The sequence below is a fragment of the Pezoporus wallicus genome, unplaced genomic scaffold (assembly GCF_028554395.1).
Source record: "Pezoporus wallicus isolate ANWC-B61680 ecotype Strahan unplaced genomic scaffold, APGP_CSIRO_Pwel_v1 contig_12044, whole genome shotgun sequence".
NCBI classification, from domain to species: Eukaryota; Metazoa; Chordata; class Aves; order Psittaciformes; family Psittacidae; genus Pezoporus; species Pezoporus wallicus.
The window spans coordinates 468,063-488,363 of NW_026642180.1; the positions used below are offsets into that span (position 1 = coordinate 468,063).

The 20,301-nt window shown below is 44.5% G+C and overlaps 1 protein-coding gene across 6 annotated transcripts in view; it reads left to right on the plus strand.

Moving 5' to 3' along the window:
• FSTL4 (follistatin like 4) overlaps window positions 1-20,301 on the plus strand; it is a 202,331-nt gene that overhangs the window by 60,276 nt on the left and 121,754 nt on the right. For 5 of the 6 annotated variants that reach the window (XM_057428177.1, XM_057428176.1, XM_057428179.1 and 2 more), the window contains one exon: window positions 5,185-5,433. In XM_057428177.1, coding sequence (XP_057284160.1) covers window positions 5,185-5,433 — 249 coding nt within the window. Of the gene's footprint in view, window positions 1-1,913; window positions 1,978-5,184; window positions 5,434-20,301 lie in introns of all 6 variants that reach the window. The other variant, XM_057428180.1, reaches the window with a different exon arrangement.

Sequence of the window (20,301 nt, forward strand, 5' to 3'; positions counted from 1 at the left end):
AGAAGCTTTTGCTCTCATGATGGTTAAAATGGATTTTAAACAGGGCAAAAATTTGGCTAATGACACCAGGACTAGCGTAGGTACTGGAAATGTTCAGATGTCTTTTCATGGTGTGGCCTCTAATGGGTTTCACAGTCCTGACATAGAGGAAGTCACATTAATCCCTGTTTTCAGACATAGAAATTGATACGGAAAATTTTCCTATAATATTGAGTGTTTCCTTGGTGTTATTTGCAGAGTCACTGCTCGCTCTTCCTGAACTTTGATTGAGCAATTCCAATTTGTTTGTCTTTGATATTAAACTGCAGACCCTGATTCAGCAGTGCCCTTGGTGCCGGTGTTACCGATGTAGCTGTTCATCGCAATACTCCTTTCCGGAGTAGATTTTCCTTTCCTTTTGGTGACTGTTTTGTTTTCTGAACTCTGCAAGAGTCCTCCTGAAATAACGTGGCCGTCAGGGCAAGTTTTCCTCCTTTTTGTTTTGAGGAGGCTTTCCACCTCATCCTGTGTTTTGTTCTGTGGAGGGCATCTGAATGAGTGAAAGTAACTGATTTGCTGTCTCCCTCTTCTAAAACTGCTGCATCCCTCTCTGTCCTGCTCTAAGATGCTTAGTTAAACACGTACAACTTCATGTGCATCATGTGGGTGCGTATATATATTTATATGTACTGTCAATATATGTTTTTCAGCAGTAAATAGCGTGACATTTTAGACCATAGGAGATGATTTAATGTAGGAAAGGCAAAATGCTGGAAGACTGATGTCAAGATGCTGGATGAACAGCTCGTGACTGTTACCTCACTGATTTATCTCGTGGACATAACAAGCTAAGATTAGAGACTGAATATTTTTATCATGTTACAGAGGGTTTGATTTTACTTTGGGACAACATCTGCAAGGTGCAACGTTGCCTTTGAAGAACTTGGCATAGAACCTTCCAGTTTCAGTTCTACTAGTCTCCAGTGCCCTATAATTAAAGATTCTAGTTTGGGCTCTAGTTCTGATGTAATACCTAAACTTTTCCCTTCAGCAATGAAGCTGGATGTCCAGCTGCCTGCAGGAGCTCACTGTTAACTCGAAGGCAAAGTGGCTTTTTATATATAAATGTAGTAATATAATTTTTCTGCAGTGTAGAAGCAAGTTTCTATGAGTATCGATGCAATGGAGCCGTTTGGTTTTTGGCTTTGCTCATAGGCGTGATGGGTTTGGTTGCTTTTACTTGAAGCCCTTGAGTGCTTTTGGAGTTTTCCTGGAGTAAGGAATAGGGTTGTGTTTGGGAGTAAAGGAAAAAGTCTGATCTCTGTTATTTAGTGGTGTGGAAAAGGTAGATGAGGTCTCTGTCTTTATGAATTAATGCATGGGCAGAGGACACTTCTCCAGTGTGTCAATAACATCTTACTTTTCCTTTTAATAAGCCTAATGAAATTCCTGGACTCAGTTATTTTACTGCCTGCACCAAGCTGTTGTCATTTTTCCACTGGAATTCCGAATTTCTCAGGGGCGGGCAGGCAGGCAGGTGTGAGAGGTGGAGTGTTTTCGTGGGTGTATGTGAATGGGTTTCCTCTCTCCATCCTTCTGGGCTTTAATACAGTAGAACAACTCTGACTCCAGCCATGTTGGATAAACTTAATTAGTGTTGAAAAGTGGCTTGTTTTGCAAGATGATCCATTTTTAACCTGAGTAAATGACTTTGTGACTAATAAATCAAACAAGTCATGCCTTTTCCCATGCAGTGCATCGGGGCTCATAAATACTGTGAGCAGTTAGTTGGGAGTTTCACTTGGTTACCTTTCCTCTTTCTGTTTTTAATAACCCTTGTAGGAGTGGGGAATTCAGTCACTTCTAATGATGTGGCAAAGAATGGAGATGGCATGGTGCTGAGCTGCACACACCCATTGTCCTTCCTGGCTCAGGTGATGCCCATGGGATCACCTCGAGAAGGCATCTTAATGCATAGAAGGAAGGTCCTTTTCCATGGTGCATGGTGCTGCTTTGGATGAATTATTAAAGACAACAGTGCTTTTATAATCCAGTACCTCCCTTCCTCTCTGCTTCCACTGGCTTCATTCTGTTCCGCATCCCCTTACTGTTCTTCCTGGGCAGAGGGTCTGTCTGTACACGTGAGTGTGCTTGTGGGGAGCTTTAGTTCTTCAAAGGATTATGCAAATAGTAATTGAATTAAAGAGCTGCTATCAACATTATCAGATTCTGGCAAAGACATCCCATGTTAACATTCTGGTTGCAAGCACATGGATTTCAGAAGGCTTGGACTAGTAGAAGCATATCAGGATTCCCAAATACACAAGTCTTTCCTTTCTAGCTGTTTGCAGGTTATCCTTCCTAACCCCTCACCCACCTTAGGTGTGTTTAAACAGGAATTATGCATCTGGGAACATAAAAGAGAGCAAACTGTGAACAAAATGAATGAGGCATAAACATAGACAGGCTTTCTGTGGTTTCTCCATAGTAACCAGGGTGGATGTAGGAAAGTATTTTGTCTTTTTTTATAAGCTGGTGCTTAACCAAACCTTTGGTGTATCATGAAAGAAACGTAGGATTTGCATTGCACAAGATTAGCATTTGTCTTCAGTAACGCTAAGTTTACATTAAAAATCAAAACACCAAAAAGGACTTGAGGCTTCAAGAGGGTTTTTGCTGCTGCTGGTGCCTGCGGTAGCTGTTGGGTAGGGTGCAGCTGTGGCCTGCCCAGATGTGACCTGATGCATTAAATCAAAGCAGCCCACTGTGAATGAGGAGGCAGAAGTAACCCTCCACAAGATGTGTGGTGCAGTCCTCAGTGGGTGCTAGATCTGAGAGATAAAGTTTTAGTCATCAAGACAGCAGAAGAAAAGGGTTTGCTGTACTTGTGACTGAATTACATCGATATAGACAATAATAGCTCCTGAATCAACATCTTTAGCATCAACAGCAGCGTCCAAAACATGTAACTTGAGGCACATTGCAACCGATATGCCTGTACAGGTGTAGGTCCTGCCATGAGAGGAGAAGGATGCTTCTTCAAGCCTAGACCTTCGTGCTGCTTGGATCTAGAGCAGACCCCATGAATGTGGATGGCCTTGGCAATGAGATCTCCTTGAGGCCACAGGATTTGCATTCCTGAGGACATTATCCAGAAATTCTGAAGCAATTAGTGGACTTAATAAAGAGCAGTCAGATCCTCCTTCCAGGGACTACTTTTTGCACAGCTCAGAGGTGCTTTGACCTTCTAGTTTATTACAAGTCAGGAAAAGTCAATATTTCTTAGCTTGCCAAGTGGGAGGAATTTTAATGAGTTATTGAGTCAAATAGTTAATCCTCCAATACCAGACTTTTTCCCCATTCAGATTTACAGTGATAAAAACAAAGGCTTAACAGGGACAGAGAAAAATGGGCTTTTGTAGAAACTTCTGCTTGTCTTTGTGTACAGGCTTTAACCTCTGGATCACTAGTAGGGGAAACGTAGCTTCAACACTGGGGCATTTCATATTGACATAAAATGCTGGGCAGGCAGGGGCTGTGTCGATGTTAGCAAGGAATTTAGCATGATAAGAAAGGATCGACAGATTGCAGTCGCTGGTGCTGGTGCTCCTCACATCTCCACTACATGCGACTAGGAGTCTTTAGGTGAGATCCAGCCTGCTCTGCTAAGCTGAACTTTTCTGTTGCTTGAAGCATCTTTGAAGGGAAGAGTCCTGGGTGCATTTTGGAGGATGTTGTGGTGCTGCACTTGCTGCAGGACTTGTCCCATTGGATGCTGGAGCCCATCTGCAGGAGTGCATCCACTTGAGCTTCCTCTGGAAGCCAACAAGCACTAAAACCTTGGCAAGAGCCAAACCTGCATGTGGTAGATGGAGACAACAGGGATTTGCTGGTCCAGCCTGCATCCCTGGCATGGGAACAGCCAGAGGCTGTTGGAAGGCTCTGCAAGGCTGGCGGCAGGTTATGCGTGACAAAGTGTTTATTCCTGCTGTAATTATGCCTCTTGCAGCATCCCTTTGTAATTCCCAACTTTGTGTACTCCAATTAGCATAGAATAATCTAATTTCTGGCTACTCTTTTCATTGAGAACAATGCTAATTATTGCTCTGAGTAGTGGCTTGTTTGGCAGTGCCCTGTCCTGTTTGAATTATAATAATGTTCTGCTGCAAGCTGTTAAGCAAGGAAACTTCAGAAGCAGATGTTATAGCACAAGGGCAGCTTCCTTGGCCTTTTAATAGCATCACACAGCAGATAGTACAGTAATGTTCAGAACATTATACCCAATGAATTCTTAAAAGCAGTAGAAAGTTGTTTTTTCATTATATGTCATTATTCAGAGTGTAAGGATACTGATAGCTGCTTTTACAGTGAGAAGCATCTTCCTGTAATAGTCCCTTGACTTCAGTGACAGTCTTTCCTGGGGGTTATTATAGCAAAAGCCCTCAGCAATTGTCTGAGCTTTCATTGAAACCTGTGTGAATTTTAGCTTTGGGACTGCTCGGCTTCTGCCTTACAGGGTGGAAGTTAGACTGTGAATGCGGACATGGATACAAGAAGCTGAAGTGCTGGCACTTAAGGCACTTTGCTGCCAGAAATTGAAGCTCCTTGTGAGTTCTGAGGCTGGAGGAGCGTAGGTTTTGAGAATTGCTTTCTGAATGTAACTCATGGCCTAAGTTTGGGCACTGAAGTGCTCTCACTGGCCTTTATTCTAGGGTCTAGCTTCACAAAGGGCTAAAAGAACAAGCAGCCACGCATCCATCATGTCTCAGTGAAACATTTTCAGCTCATGGCTTAATGTTGTGATGAGTGAGGTCTGGGAGCACAGGTGAAGAGCATGCTCTTCAGACTGCTGCTACTGGAAGGGCTGAGCTTATTGCCTTGGAAGCCTTGTATTGTAGCTCCTGCTTCTGTGCTGGTTGTGCTGCTACAATGGAGAAGTGTGGTCTGAAATTGGTTATTGAAAGGTACCAAATCAAGGGTTTATTTCCTAATAATAAATACATGATAAAGTGGCTGCCCCATCCCTGGCAGTGCTCAAGACCAGGTTGGACACAGGGGCTTGGAGCAGCCTGCTCTAGTGGAAGGTGTCCCTGCACATGGTAGAGGCTTAGAACTGGATGAGCTTTAAGGTCCCTTCCAGCACAAACCATTTCAGGATTCTTTTAGGCAAACGTTGCTCATGCTGATCTTTTCTGCTCTTCCCAGTGCTTTATGGGGATGATGGCCTGCACGCATCGTGTGAGCAGAAGTACTGTGGCCGGGGCAGTAAGTGTGTGGTGAACAAGGACACCAACCAGCCTGAGTGCAGATGTGTGGAGGATTGCAAGTCCAGCTACATGCCCGTGTGTGGATCTGATGGCAAATTTTATGAGAATCATTGTCAACTGCATCGAGCCTCCTGCCTGCAGAGGAAGAAAATCTACATTATCCACAGCAAGGATTGTTTCTTCAAAGGTAAGGGCATCATTAAAAATAAATACTTCTGTAGGACTTTCATCACTCATCTCACCGTAATCCTGATAAATGGCTGAACGGTTGCTGTTGTTTCTAAAAGAGAAATTCTTCAAGGATGATTTACTCTAGGACGCTGTAGAACATAACACAATGTTTTATGGAGCTATTAAGCTCCTTAGTATCATCACCACCCAAAATGTAATCAAACTGGGAACTGGTAAATCATTAACATCGCTGTATGCGTTGTATGCTGCTCAGTGCTTTCAGCTGCCAGTGTAATAACTTCTGTACAATCCTGTCCATTTGTTAAGGCTTTGAAGAAGCCAAAAGATGTTAAGAAAAAGTATATGGTATTACAAAAAGTTTGTTGCAACAGTGAGAAACAAAACCCTGCTTAGGTGAATGGCACGGGCAAAGGAAAGAAGCTGTGTAGATGAAATGAGAGTGTACAACCAGAACAGTTCTGGTTACCCATAGGCTGTATACATCTTCAGCTGTTTTACTGGTTCAGTAGCAAATTCCATTATCATTATTTCACCAAGCCACAAAAGGGATGGGGTCCTGTGTCTTTTCCATCAATATTTTGCATGCCACGTACCATCCTGTCACAAGTCAAGTGGGGCTGCAGTAGCCAGGAGTGTGTGATGAAACGCCAGGGAGTGGAGGACGTCATCAATGATTTTATTTCTAATGAGAGGTCTTGTAAAGGCCTCACTAGAGCATACCTCAAACTCGCTGTCAAATACGACGCCATATACTTACAGTAAGATTGGAGTAGGTTGTTGCAAATATATCCAGTGACATTTATGTGATCAAATATGAAAATAATTCCTTTATCTCCAGCTCACCGGGCATTTGAGCCCCTGAGGAGCTTGGCTGTGTACAGAGCTGTACATCACATGTTCTCGTTTACTAACATGATGCTGGAAGAGCCTGTTGAAGAAACAGGAGCCTACTCAAAGAGTCTTATTAATATATCCTTGTGAGGCTCTTTGGAGGTAGAAAAGCATTACTGTTGTCTCATTTATTCTGGAGGAGCTTGTCAGAGGATGGACTTGGTAAACGCTGGTTGAGCTGGGTTAGTTTGTCACAGCACACTCTGAATTGAAGAGGTTAATTAGATCTAGGGTCAGTAGGCCTTGTATGAAGCTAGTCATGGAAAGGGTCACCTAAAGGCATATTTGGAAGGACAGCACATGAGCAGGCCAAGAGGAAGAGGAGTTTTCTTCCCCTGACTCCCAAAAAGTGTCCTCAGTTTTTTCATTCCTGTACGTATCCCACCTTCTTACAATGATGCTTCTGGCCTGGGTTTTTATTCATTGCTTATCACGTAGAGCGTTAAAGAAAATGAGTTCTCATTGCAGTAATCAGTGCCTCTGCAGTGGCTGTATTATACCTAATGATACAATGTCACGCTTGACTACTTTCCTGAACATGCCATGAAATGATATCAGAAAGTAGTAGTCTGGTGTCCCAGTTTAAAGTAACCCTTAAACTCTTGCCATGGAGCACTGCTTAAATCTGCTTTTCAGCAGAACAACAGCTCTACGGAAGGGAAGAAACAAACTCACTTGTCTTCCTGCATGAATAAATGAAAAGTGCTTCGTACCGCTGTCTGCAGAGATAAAATATAGAAAAGCAAAGTTTGCCTTAAGGGGGGAATAATCCCACAGAGTGGGACTCCATAGGAGCATTTGGCTTCAGCCCTTGTTTTTGCCATGTAGCTCCTGAGTAACCTGCTGTATATCTTTTCATGTCTTTGTACTTTAGTCTGCTAGTTGTAAATCACAGAATGATGGTGTTTTCTTTTGACTAGAAGATTTTTAGTAAGCAATTAAGCAACAGGTTTGTATCAGCTTTATGATAAGGGTAAAACTTCGGAGAGCAACCTTAAACGCGCTGGATATGAGGTGTACATCTCTCAGCAGGCACACGCTTTCTGTTTGTTTTCTATCCAGGAGATAGTTTAATTATGTGAGTACAGGCAGGCTGGTGAGTGGGCTGCTTTGTGGGTTTTGGTCCCGGCTGGCTTGTTCAATTAAAGCTTAAGTCCCTGAGTAGAGCTGAGGGATGCTGCAGATTCCATCTGTGTGCTCTGCCAGTTTACCCCGTTATCAGAGACAAACTGGATGGCCTTAAAGTGTGACAGAGATCAAATACTCCAGTTCCACTTTGAGTGAGCCAGGTCTGTCCTCAGTTAAACTGGTAACAAAGCAAACAGCAAAGCTCTTTTTTATTTTGTGTGGTTTGGGAAAGGATTTTTTTGGTCATTTAACGTATTCATCACATTTTTGTATGGATTTGGTACAGAATTTGGAAAGAAATCCCTGTCTTTCTTCTCTTCATTATGCACACAGTCATGCTGCTGGGTTGGGGCCTTTCACTGTTGCTTAGAACAGTATTTCATGCCATGAGCTTTGAACGTGCATGCAGTGTGCTGGGTTGTATGTGTATGTACCACATACGTGTGCAAGTGTGTGTGAACATTGGAAGAGCGAGAATAACTTGTTCTTTTATGATATTTAGGCACATATAGCATAGAGGTTGGAGCCTTGCTCTGTATGGGAGGAGGATGAGAAACAAAGGGGAGAGCTGAAATGAGAGGATCTGCTTGGATGTAGGAGAATGTTTTCCTAGGAGGATGTTCAAGTGGTGGGACAGGCTCCTCAAGTGGCACATCCATCCTGGAGGCTTTTAGGACCTGGCTGGGCACAGCCCTGAGCAACCTGGTCTGACCCTGCACTAAAGGTTTAAATTCCAAGACCTCATCCAACCCACATCATCCTGTAATCTTAGGATTTCAGGGTCTTGAATGGCATCTTTCATTTTCAACTTCTCATTTTTCTTTCCTCCAGTTTCAGAAAGTTTCTTTCTAATTATGGGAAATGATAATCATCTGTATGTTGACAGAACATTTTTGATGCTTAAATGTACATAAATTACAGACTTGGGGGGGGGGGACCCCAAGCAGGCTAATAACTCATACGATAAATCACTGCAGTGATGCTGAGCAAATACGAATTCAGCCTCAGGTGATGGTGCTTTATTTCCTCTACTTTATTTGTTGTCCACGTATTAGTTTGGTGCTGGTACTTCCAGAAATCATTTGTTCCAGTGAATAGCATTTCAAAGCCATCTCTTAGGAAGGTGTTGGGTATTTTGCTCATTTTAGTGCTTGCAAAACAGGCAAACTCGCTCTGTCGGCTGGCTCCCAGACTGCAAAGAAATCTGCTCCATTTATCACACTCTGTCTTTCCAGCTGGAAAAAGGATCTTGAGTGTGAGCTAATGGCAGATTTCCCAGCTGGCAATTAATATTTGCTGATTTCACTTTGCAGCGCTGCTGACAGGCTGCTTTGGTGGCAGGGAGGCAGATCCGGAGCTCATGGGAGGCATGAAGTTAATGACCCCGGGGGGCAAGCTGGGGTCTTCACCTTGTAGGTCTGGCCTATAATGATCATTTTGGTGTCCAGTGTAAATATATGAGGAGGTTCAAGGCTCATAAAGAGAGAGAAACGCTTTATACAGCAGAGATAATGTGTTTGCTCTCTGTAGGGCTGGAACAGTTCTCACTACACTGAATACTTCAGCACTCTGAATGCCAAAGGGATTCCTTACTATTCCCATGCTTGCTTTTTCAGCTCCCTCCTCGGAGTCTTTAGAGGAGGAATCAATTTTACCTGGCTTTTCAGGCTGAATCCTCTTTAAATGTGATTGACAGCTTAACTCCTTATAAACAGGCTGCATCAATCTTTGGGATAAATTATGGAAATTCCATTGATTTATGTGAGGATGTGAACTTGAGGCAGTCTGCTCCTCGCTAGGGGGAAAAGGGATGTTTTCTAAAGTGATCCCTGTCCAGTGTTCCTTGTGGTTTTATAGCTCCAGTTTGAGGCAGTGGCCATCCGGGGAATGCAGGTGGAGCTGCAATGTGGCCTTTTGGTTTTAATATGAAATTGTGTAAAGTTTGGTTTTTACCATGGTCATGACTGGGGCCCCTGTGAATGGTTTTATTTGGTCTCTGTGATCTGTTCCATCTCAAGGATCGGTCTCTAAAGCTTCCTCAGTTGCCAGCCCTGACGTGCACGGCCGTAATTATCTGCCATAAAACCAAACAGCCTCCTAGTACGTATCAACTAGTGAACAAAGGAATTAAAGGGTATTTCAGCAGCAGTATGAACATCTTAACACCACCAATGAAAAGTCAGCATTCTTCTTCCTAATTCCTTTCCCCCTTGTAACTTTGGGTGTTCTGGTTGAACTGCAGTCACCAAAGCCCATGGGTAATGCAATGTGCAGCCTGTTCATCTTGCTGGAGGACTATGCCATCATCAAGCACTGTTTGGTACCTGAATGTAAAGGGTGTGATAGTTGATTAAGAAAGGGGTTTAGGGAACTGTTCACACATTGAAAATAGAAAAGCATGGCCTAAAACTGTGTGGCATGGAAGAAGACAGTGGTAGCATGAGATAGTCTCAGTTTCAAGCATCCAGAGTCGCAGCTTGCTATGTTTGAGGGTAGAGAAATGGGATGCAGCTCTCACTGGTGTTTAGGGTGGATGGCATCTGCTGAGCCAGCTCAAAGCCTGGCACTGGTAAACCATCACTGCAGCGATCTCAGGAAAGCTGAGAGGTGATAATGAAGCTTCCTTTGATGCTTTGCCTGAGCGGTTGTGAGGGGGAATGAAAGCAGAGGAAATAGAGTAGGATGGGGAATAAAAGTAAAGGATGTGGGAAGAGACACGGGGATACAGGACACTCAGTACGCCAGGGGATGTTTGTCTTTCCTTTCTACCTATTTGCATCAGATGCAAACAGCACACACATGCTTGTCCTGATTTGATGGTAGTCTGGATTCAGTGTCCACCTCACTTCTCTGCAAACCAGGTTAATATTCATTGAATGGGAATTTGGGAGCTTAACCCATGCTTGAAGCGTGGGGCATCTCCATCTCTGTGCTAAGTCAGAGGGGAAGGGTTTTTTGATTAAAACAAAACCCAACAAACAAACCCTGAGAGAGACCAAGAAACTGCTTTAAAAAGAGAACTGAAAAGGCTGAAAGGTAAAGATGAGGATTAAAGATTAAAGTGATTAGATTGTGGTAAAGGGTGCTGGAAACTGAAAGTAGAAAAAGAAACATAGAAGAAATTTTATGGCTAAGGCACACTCAGGCAAGGAGATTTAGAGGGGCTTTAAAGATAAAAAGGACTGACTCTTCAGAATCGTAGAATCACAGAATAGTTAGAGTTGGAAAGTACCTTAAAATAATCTGGTTCCAACCCCCCTGCCATGGGCAGAGACACCTCACACTAAACCATCTCACCCAAGGCTCTGTCCAACCTGGCCTTGAACACTGCCAGGGATGGAGCATTCACAACCTCCCTGGGCAACCCATTCCAGTGCCTCAGCACCCTCACAGGAAAGAATTTCCTCCTTAGATCCAATCTAAACTTCCCCTGTTTAAGTTTTAACCCATTACCCCTTGTCCTGTCACTGCAGTCCCTAATGAAGAGTCCCTCCCCAGCATCCCTATAGGCCCCCTTCAGCTACTGAAAGGCTGCTCTGAGGTCTCCACACAGCCTTCTCCAGGCTGAACAGAGCAGTTGATTAAAAGCTATTCAGCACAAATGCTAATTTTTCTTGGTGCTCACTATAAAAATCCATGGAACAAATTGAAATTCTGAATGCTGGGGAATACCAACAGGCTGGGTGCTGCAGGTTCAGTTAAGTGGCAGCTTCCACCAGCATTTGCTTTCTTTCTGCTCAAGGATTTAACAGGCACTTCTTGCTCATAGTAGAGTCCCAGCCTGGTTTGGGTTGGAAGGGACCTTAAAGCTCATCCAGTCCCAACCCCTGCCACAGGCAGGGACCCCTTCCACTAGAGCAGCTTGCTCCAAGCCCCTGTGTCCATCCTGGCCTTGAACACTGCCAGGGATGGGGCAGCCACAGCTTCTCTGGGCACCCTGTGCCAGCGCCTCAGCACCCTCCCAGGGAAGAGCTTCTGCCTAAGAGCTCATCTCAGTCTCCCGTGTTTAATCTCCAAGGTACCCCTTGTCCTTCTTACATCAGGGGTGCCAGAACTGTATGAATCCTACTGGAGGTGTCGTGAAGTCAGAGGAATGCTATTTAAAATACTTATTTTGGGGATAAAAAGTTGGTTCATGGGGGGGAATTGGCATGGTGAAGCTCCACTATTGCAGTGTTTGTATAGGGGTGGATGCTGCAGTGATGGGCTCATCAGTGTCCATCCCTTTGCCCAGTGCTGCTTTGGGTGGTCACTGCACAGCCCAGGGATGTAGCAGCCAAGCGTGGCTCATTCTGTTGCAGGTACCAGTCACTTGGCTGCTTCATGTGAATTAGCACTGATGCTCTTGCTGGCACTTCCCTGTGGGGTCTGCAGCACTGCTGAAGTGTGCATGTAAATCCCATTACCTCTAATTGAGTGGGGATCAATCACAAATTAAGAAGCAAGAGGAAGGTTTCCAGGTGAGATTTAAATGGGAGGCTTTTACTGATAATATTTTGCTTTTCCCATCAAAGTGTCCTGGAATGCTTTGCAAAGATTAATGAATCAGATCTCACAACATCCTGGCCTGCCAGGAAAATAGCAATCCACCCATTACAGAGGAGGAATTGCAGTCTAGAGGAGAGGCAGTGATTTTTCTGGAGGTCGTAGATACTCCTATTGGAACTCTCGTTAAATGATCCCAATTCTAGGGCCCGTGTCTCTATAAAATCCTCTAACACTTCCAATTTTTTTCCCTATAGGAAGTGCTGTATTTCCAATAGATTTTGCAGGGGTGAATAAGGGGCATGGATTGCTTGGGGCTTCTGAACACAGAATCCTTGTGCCCAAGCAGGGGTGCAGCAGGTAGTGGTCAGCGGAGGTGTGTGATGTCCAGAAGAGTGGAGCTGTGCTGTCTTGGACATGCAGGTTATGAACCTCCCCCGGTGCCATGCTCACATAAAGCGTTACCCTCAGTTCAGGTCTGGGGCTCTGGAGGGGAAATGCTGCAGTCTTGCAAATGCACTTGCAGCCTCCATGTCACGTAGTGATCTTGCTGAACTGAGCAAGCCCCATGGTAATGAATGTGTGTGATGGAGAAAGCCCCAGCTCACTCCTCTCTGTTAAAAATCCAGAGGAGGAGAGGACCGCACAATGTGGAGGGAGGCACCTGCTCATGGCGATATTGAAATGGAACTTCCATAGTAAAAACCCTATTGGCGTGTCAAGTCCAAAGGCAGACATTCATTTTCCTTTTGAGTGAGGGCTGTTTTCCCTGAAACAACAAACAAAGGCTCTCCTGTAAGAGGTTGGACGTGTAAAATGCATGGGGCTTGTCTCTCCCTGCAATGACTGCAATCAGGGTCTGTCGAGTTCTCCTCTTCCCTCCTTGCTTGCTTTTTGGCTGCCGCCCTGGCAATTCAATTGAGAGTTTAGCAAATGAATTATTTCAGAGTAATATCTGAAGCTCTAGGGGGGGTTTATTTATTTATCCTGCTCAGAGGGTTGTGATCGAGATGCAGAGAAGCTCAAGGGAAAGAATTTGAGCGCTTCCAAAACATACACAGGGCTTTTGCTTAGCTATTAGAGCTTGGGCAAGGCTTTGCTGTCGCATGTGCAAGAACCCCGTGGGCTCAGGTCAGTCCTGGAGCCCTTCTCCAACACCAGTCCCCCTCCTCACCAGCGGTTTTCCATTGGTGACCATGGCACTGATTGCCAGGCGTTATCATAGGCTTTTTTCCCCTCATTAAATCTAGAGCGATCCAAACCCTGTGTTAACCTTCGCAGTGAATATTTAGCTGTATTTTCATACGTAAGCATTTTGGCTGTGGCCATGGCCCTTTCGCTTGCTATTCATGAATATTTTAGCAGATTGGTTTACTAACAGGAACGCTGCCAGGAAGTGAATGTTCCCGAATATTAGTGGAGATCTGGATTTAACTTTGTATTTGCAGTTACGTGCTGTGGAAGCCCCATCTTAGTGCTCCTCTGGGAGGAGCAGCAGAGCCAATTAAAGCAAATCTTGTTTGGAAATGTGATTCTCAGAACCTGCCCATGAATAAACTCATCCAAGGGCTGATAGATGGCTGTGTGTGGCTAACCCTCAGCACAGCACCTGGGTGCCTTGTAGGTAAACCGGTAGCAATGGCAAAACCACTTGTAGGCTTGAAGGAATCTCTGATATTGGGCCCTTTTTTATGGATCAGACCTGCACTTAAGGCTTTTTAGAGGGAAAGATGTAGTAAAAATAAAGGTTTTTGTGTGGGGAGTCCCATGTAATGTGGAAGGTTTTGAAAGATAACCAGAGTCTGGGTTCTGCTGCGTTACATGCTCTGGTCCTTCTGGGCAGGGGCTTCAGGGATGCTCCTGCATGGGGAGGGGAGATTTCTGTTCACTCAGTGTGGAGGATTATCTCCCTCCCAAAGACTCCATGGTTTAAGGTGTACAGAGGCATCAGTGGTGTGGGGAAAGGGAGCTCTTCTTTCCCAGTAGCTCAGTACCGTTGGTGAGTTGGCACTTGGGATGCCTGCCTGGGAAAAAGGAGGTCGGAGTAAGGAATGTTTACTCTTTAGAGCATAAAATCCATGCTCTAAATAACAGCCAAGAGGTTTTCTTCAGGTCATGTACTCTGATAGACATAGCCCTTGTTTGAGGGGCGGCTGGTTCATGTCTGCTGCTGATCTGCTGGCTTGGCATCTGCCGCCTGCACTTTCCTTTCTGTCCCGAGAACAGAGCAATCTGTGTTACCAAAGCATCAGCCTGCTGAAGCCATTGATCATCTGCATGTTTCTGATGCTGGATGGTTTTCATGTGGTTTGCTCAGTTGGCTGGGTCCTGGAGCGCAGTGGAGGAATCACACAGCGCTGCGCTTCTCATCCACAGCTCCCATTGCTTTCCAGTTTGTTCCATACAGTGGTTATCATCACACTGGATTCTTCACCCTGCTGGAGGCATGGGAAGGATGTGGCTTTTTCCCCGAAGCAGAAACTCAGGGGACTGCCTATCTAAACACAGCAGGCGCAACTTGGGTAGCGTTCTGGAAGAGCTCCACATCTAACATGGATGTGAGACACTTAGCACATCTGGAAAACATCTGTCTTGGACTCCTAATTTGGCAGTCACCCTTGGAGTCACTGCACAACAGGGCCCTGTGGAGAACGCTTAATATTCCTGGACACATTGTAGTTTGCTTTCATGGTAAAAGAGCTTATTAGGTCCAAACAAACTGGCAGCGCATCTTGCTGAAGCTGTACAGTGCCGAGGAAGTAAAAGGCCATTAAGACAAAAACCTCCCCGAACCCAGGAGATTTTGGCTGCGTTTTTAACTGAAACAGAAGTGAAAGATAATGAAGGCATTTTGTGGCCTCAAACTGGCTTTCAGCTGGGTTTTATTTTGCATAATGGGTTGGTGAAAATCGCAGTGCAGTTACTTTGGGCTCACTTTAGAAACGTGAACAGGCTGCGGCTTCGGGCTCATCAGTTACAGCTAATTCCTTTGGCTCTACTAAAGCTGAAAGCCTTTGTTTTCCTTTCCAAGAGGTGGCTTGGGCATGGGCAGCCTTTCTGGCCTGATAGCATTTTTGACAGATATTCTTTCTGGAGTCAGATTTCGGCACTTGCTCAAATTGATGGCTATTTGCTAATGAATAGAAATGATCCAAAGAGTTTTTCTTTGTGGTTTCAGTAACACTATTGCCTTTCCCCCCCTCCCTCTCCTTTTAATTTTCTGCATTGGGCTGAATTATAGAATCATAGAATAGTTAGGATTGGAAAGGACCTTATGATCATCCAATACCAAGAGATCATAATGGGAGGAGTGTTTCAGAAATGCTTCATTATCCTGTTCAATATTGTTCTGGCCGTGAGAGTGGATCTAGTTTGTAAAGGCATCTGATCTGTACTGTCTCATCTACATAAGTGAATGTCTTTGGTAACCTAAGCTCTGGGAGTGTAGTAGTACAACTTAATCTTCCTGACATTAACGTACATAAAATGCTAACAGTTATCCCAAAAGAGCGCTTGACAAAGGGAACCTGATTTGAGAAAGGAGCAGCCTTGAATCCCCAAATCTTGTCTCCTTACTCCTCAGAAAGGCTCCAGAAAAAGCCATCATCCCCAACCAGGAGCTGGAGAGCTCTGACATTTCCAAGTAATCAGGTAGAATTACTGCACATCCAGATATCTTTAACCTATTTAGTGACATTTTGCTCACATCATCTCATAATGTTCATTGGATCAGAAAACAGCCTGGAGCCACATCTGCAAAATGTTTCATGAAGCATATTGATCTGGGAATGCAAAACCTTTGTATGTATTTCCTATGGAATATTGTATTTCTTGTGTAGCTTTTTTCTTTACTGTTATGGATTTTTCCTGCTTATATATTATTCTATTCCCCCCCCCCCCCAAATGTAAGTCAGGATAAAAGAATGAGAGCAGCACAGAGAAGAGCATCATTAGTGCCAATGTCAGGACACTCGGGCTGTATCCCACAGTATGAAAACCCAGAGTGGCTTTACCCAAGTTCAGAGGCATGCCTGATGGCAAAACCTATCTGGAATCGATAAGTTAAAAGGAAATGAGAATAAGATCGCAAATGTTTGTGTTGTTTTAAAAAGCAATATCAATAGTTAGTTGAAATGCAGGAAGAGATTTTGGAGGGGCATTGAAAGTTACTTTCAGGCTCTATAGATGGCTGTAACTTGTGCCTTGGCAACAGAGCGAATAACGTTTGTATTCTGATTTTGAATGATGGAGTTGGAAAACCTAAAAACTCTTGTTCTAAGGAAGGTAAAAATCTGGCTTAGTGTGTTGAACAAAGCACTTTAAACTGTTGTAGAAATGATGTTCTAACTTACTGTTGGTCTGAAAGGGCTTTTGTGGGAGGAAGTGTCTGAAGCTGTGCTGAGTGAGGTTTATCCCTATTGGGATATTTCAAATACTGAGTAAACTGGAGATTTATCTATGATTTAGTTTCTGTAAGCCCTGCCTTTATATCCTGCATGAAGTCGTGTCTAAGGTACACGTTAGCACCTGAATTAATCTGGTTTTAAAGGTTTAAGGAAACCCCCAAACCACTTAACATCGACATACATCATCTGCTCTGAGATCAGTGATAGGTAATGGGGCGTGAGGAAACTCCTGAGCACTCTGAAAGATGCTGCTCTGATTTTTCCCTTCTGTTATTGTATTTGGCTTGGTACTTGCTACAGGAGGGAAAAGCAAACCTTGGATGTTTCATAACGAAAAGCACAGAATACATAAAACATGAGCTATTGGTTTAGTGCTGTTCTATTTCCACTGGCAGTTTAGTTATCTCCGAGGAAAGCAGGAACTCAATGATGGAAATCCCTTATTGTCAGTAAAGGCTGTTCCTAGGAATCCAGCACCTGTAGCAGGTACCAGCTGAAACCTTTTTATTCCTCTGTACCATAGTACTTTGAGTTCTCCCCAGCTTTAGACAGCAGATGACAGGTTACCTGAGCAGGTATTTGCCAAGCCGGTGCCGTGTGTCACAGCTCCCACTGACTCTGTGTTTGCCACAGTCTTTGCTCTGTGCTGCTGATGGATACAGCAGCAGGTAAATGGTAAAGTAGATTTTGTGAGCATAAACCAGAGAGAACTGGCATGCCCTTATTTTAGGCTGATTTGCACTTCTCTGTATATTGCTTGTGTGATAAGGGATCTTCTCAGCCGTTTCAATCCAGGATCCAGTCCAGGGGTCCAGCATGATGGACAGCCTGGCAGGCAGTCGGTATTGGGTGGAAAGCATGAAATAAACCCAAACTAGGCCATTTTCAGCTTGGGCGTTATTGCCCTTATTTTAAGCTGACTGCTTTGAAGAAGTTCTGATTGATTGGGTATTTTAATTAGTGCCTAAATAATTCCTACTTGATTAATTACTTTTGCTTGCTTCATCCAAGGAGAGCCTGTGTCAGTGCAGGTCTGCCTCTGCCACTGGAGAAAACCCACAGGAATGGGCTCTTCCTTCTGCTCCCTTATTTTTATCTTCAATTCTTGGGGGGGGGGGGGAATATGCACTAAAATGTGTTTTCTTTGTAAATCTACTTCTGTGCATCAACTTGAATAAAAGAGTTTTCCAGTGCTGAGTGATGTGAGCCTTCACACACGTGTTTCAGCCTACCAGCAAGCTGAAAAAGCCTCTTTGGAGCAGATTTTTATCCGCATTGGGCACCCAGGGACTCTTGTACCATGATTGGTTTCCTGTGGATGCTCTTCCCAGGTGTGGTGGTGAAGCGCTCTAAAGAGCATCAGGAGACAGGAGAGTCTCCCTGCTTCTGCTGAAGCAAGGAAACACCAAGAAGATGCTGTGCCTGGGTGGAAAAGCAGTCAGAGGCTGGGGCAGGAGAAGGAGCTTGAGTAGCATTTGGGGATTATGGAATGGGTTGGGTTGGAAGGGACCTTAAACCTTGGGGTGCCAACAGCATCATGTTACACTGCCCTTTCCTGCAGCCCCCTGGAAACAGGCTGTGTCCTGTCTCCCAACCCAGGCATCCACCCTGGGACAAGCCTGGAGAGAAGGTGACAGAAGGTGGCATCCTGACCGGCTGCAATCTCAGAGCAGTCGTGGCTCCCTTAGTGTAAAACACTTCAGCTGCTCACCTCTAGCTCTTAATATTACCATGCAGGTGAGGAAGAAGCCTACAGAGAGCTCTCCGATGGGGAAGGCTGGGATTAGGAAGCTTGCCTGGATATCCTCTGAGTATGAAAAATTAATTTAGGTGCAGTCCTTCAGCTGAACTCTCTTCAGTACATTTTATGGTTTCATGTATTGCAAAGTTCAGCGGCGTGTGATGAAATCTGCAGTAATAACACAAGAGCTTCAGCCTCCCTCTAAGACTTAGTTTTTGCATTGCTGTTGTCCTACAGGGCACAAGGATAAGCTGGGCTAGTTCCCAGACCATGGGGTACCTTATAGCCAGTGTCCCTGTCTTACCCAGCATGTACGCCTTCATCCCTATTCTGGCAGTGGCTACCATGGGGAATCTTGCTGGAGCCTTCTGCCAGCCTTCCTCATCCTTGTGCTTTGCAGTCTCTTGCACGATTGTGTGATGAAATTCACTCTGAGAAGGTTGTGTTTTCTCCATTGATGTATCCAAGAGCATCATCTCTTATTTCTTCCTGTGTCTTCTTGCTGTGTATCCTGGGGCAATCTAGAAGATGCTCAGTCCCCCTCCATACCTCTCTGTTCCCATATACTACTGGACATAGCATTCCCAGTTTTCCTTGGAGCTGTTCGGTCCATCTTTCCAGGTGATCTTCCACTGTTTGAATACTTTCTTAAACACAAACGCCAGGCTCTTACGTTCTGTGCATTACTATAGAGTTTATTAAAGTAGCCCAGCACTGATCAATAGTAACTGCTACAGGGTGGTCTTGGGCACTCTGTAGCTATCACTGTTAGACAAGAGTTTTCATCCCTAACTAAACAGGGAGCAGTCAGGAGAATTTACTGCTGGGAACTGTATTCAGGTGAGGTACTGATGTTCAGAATTTCAATGGAGTATTAAATCCCTTTTAAGCCATAAAAAATGAGAAGTGTTTATGAAGGAGAGTAACTTGTACCTTTTGAATTTTAGCTCCGTGATCGCCCCTCAGAACAGCATTTGCAGGTGAACACCTCGGTAATCAAACCTGTCATTTTAAAACAAAGAAAATTAAAATAGGCAAAGAGTGTAAAATAAGCTGGAAAATTTGTGGGGAAATAGAGTTTATAAAGAAGTAGCTTGGAAGATTTGAGTCTGGATTCTCTGCTTGACTAAACTGTAATAATTTCTGAGTAATCGCTGTTAACACTTTTGGTGACTACTGAAGTACATGATGGCATATGGCATGTCAGCGGGAAGCACTGATTTAGAGTTTGATATTGCACACCAGTTTTCAAGCTGTTAGCTCCAAACCAGAAGCAGACAGGTGGTGAGTGTTCAGCAGCTTGGCGGGCAGGTGGGATGCTCTGGATGCAAACCCCATCCTTTTCCTGCTACCTCATGGGCCTCTTTTCCCCCTCTCCATGGTTTTTCATCTCTAGTGTCACTGGTTATTCCCCAGCATCCTGTGCTTTGGTGGGAGGAGCTCAGTGTCCCCAACCCAGTGGCAGCTTCGAGGCATCCTTGGCGTTAGGGTTCTTTTGGGGCAGAAATTGAGATTTCCTTGTTTATTGGGAGAGGGGGAAGGAGGAGGAGGCACAGGCTCCTTTCATGCTAATGGAAAAACCTCTGAAAGCTGCAGGCGAGCATTGTCAACCAACCCTGTACATTTTGCTGCTCAAAATGCGTCCTAATTGTTCTGGTAAAAAGCAAGCACTTATCCTCTGCGAGTTAGAAATCTTGCACGCCTGAGTAACCACCTCTGTGTACCTTTTGTGTCAGTTCTTTATGCAACAGTTGCAAGCGAAGATGCTAATGGCTGTCTCCTGAAGCTTTAGGAGCCAGCTTTTGAACAGGGAACACTGGCAGTTTTCCCAAATTCCTGCCATCTGTTGTGGACAGCCTTAAGCAAACAACCTTGTACCTACTCTGAAAAATACCCAGGTAGGAAATCATGGTATTATAGGGAATGCGGGTGAAGCCTTGCCATAGGATGCAAGGTGTTGTGTGGCACAACTTCCAGTGGGTTCTAACAACACGTAGTTTGGGCAGAGCCACCGTGGACCATGTACAAGTGTCTCTTGTCACTTTGGGTCCTTCAGGGATTACTTGATGACTTTAAGAACCAGAGTCACTTTATCTACCAGAGTAGGTGTCTAAGATGCTTAGAGGAGAGAGGGGAGAGAAGCAAATGTGGAGCATCATTTCCACTTTGTCCTGGGATTTTGCTGATGAAGCTGCCATCCAAAAAGGAGTAT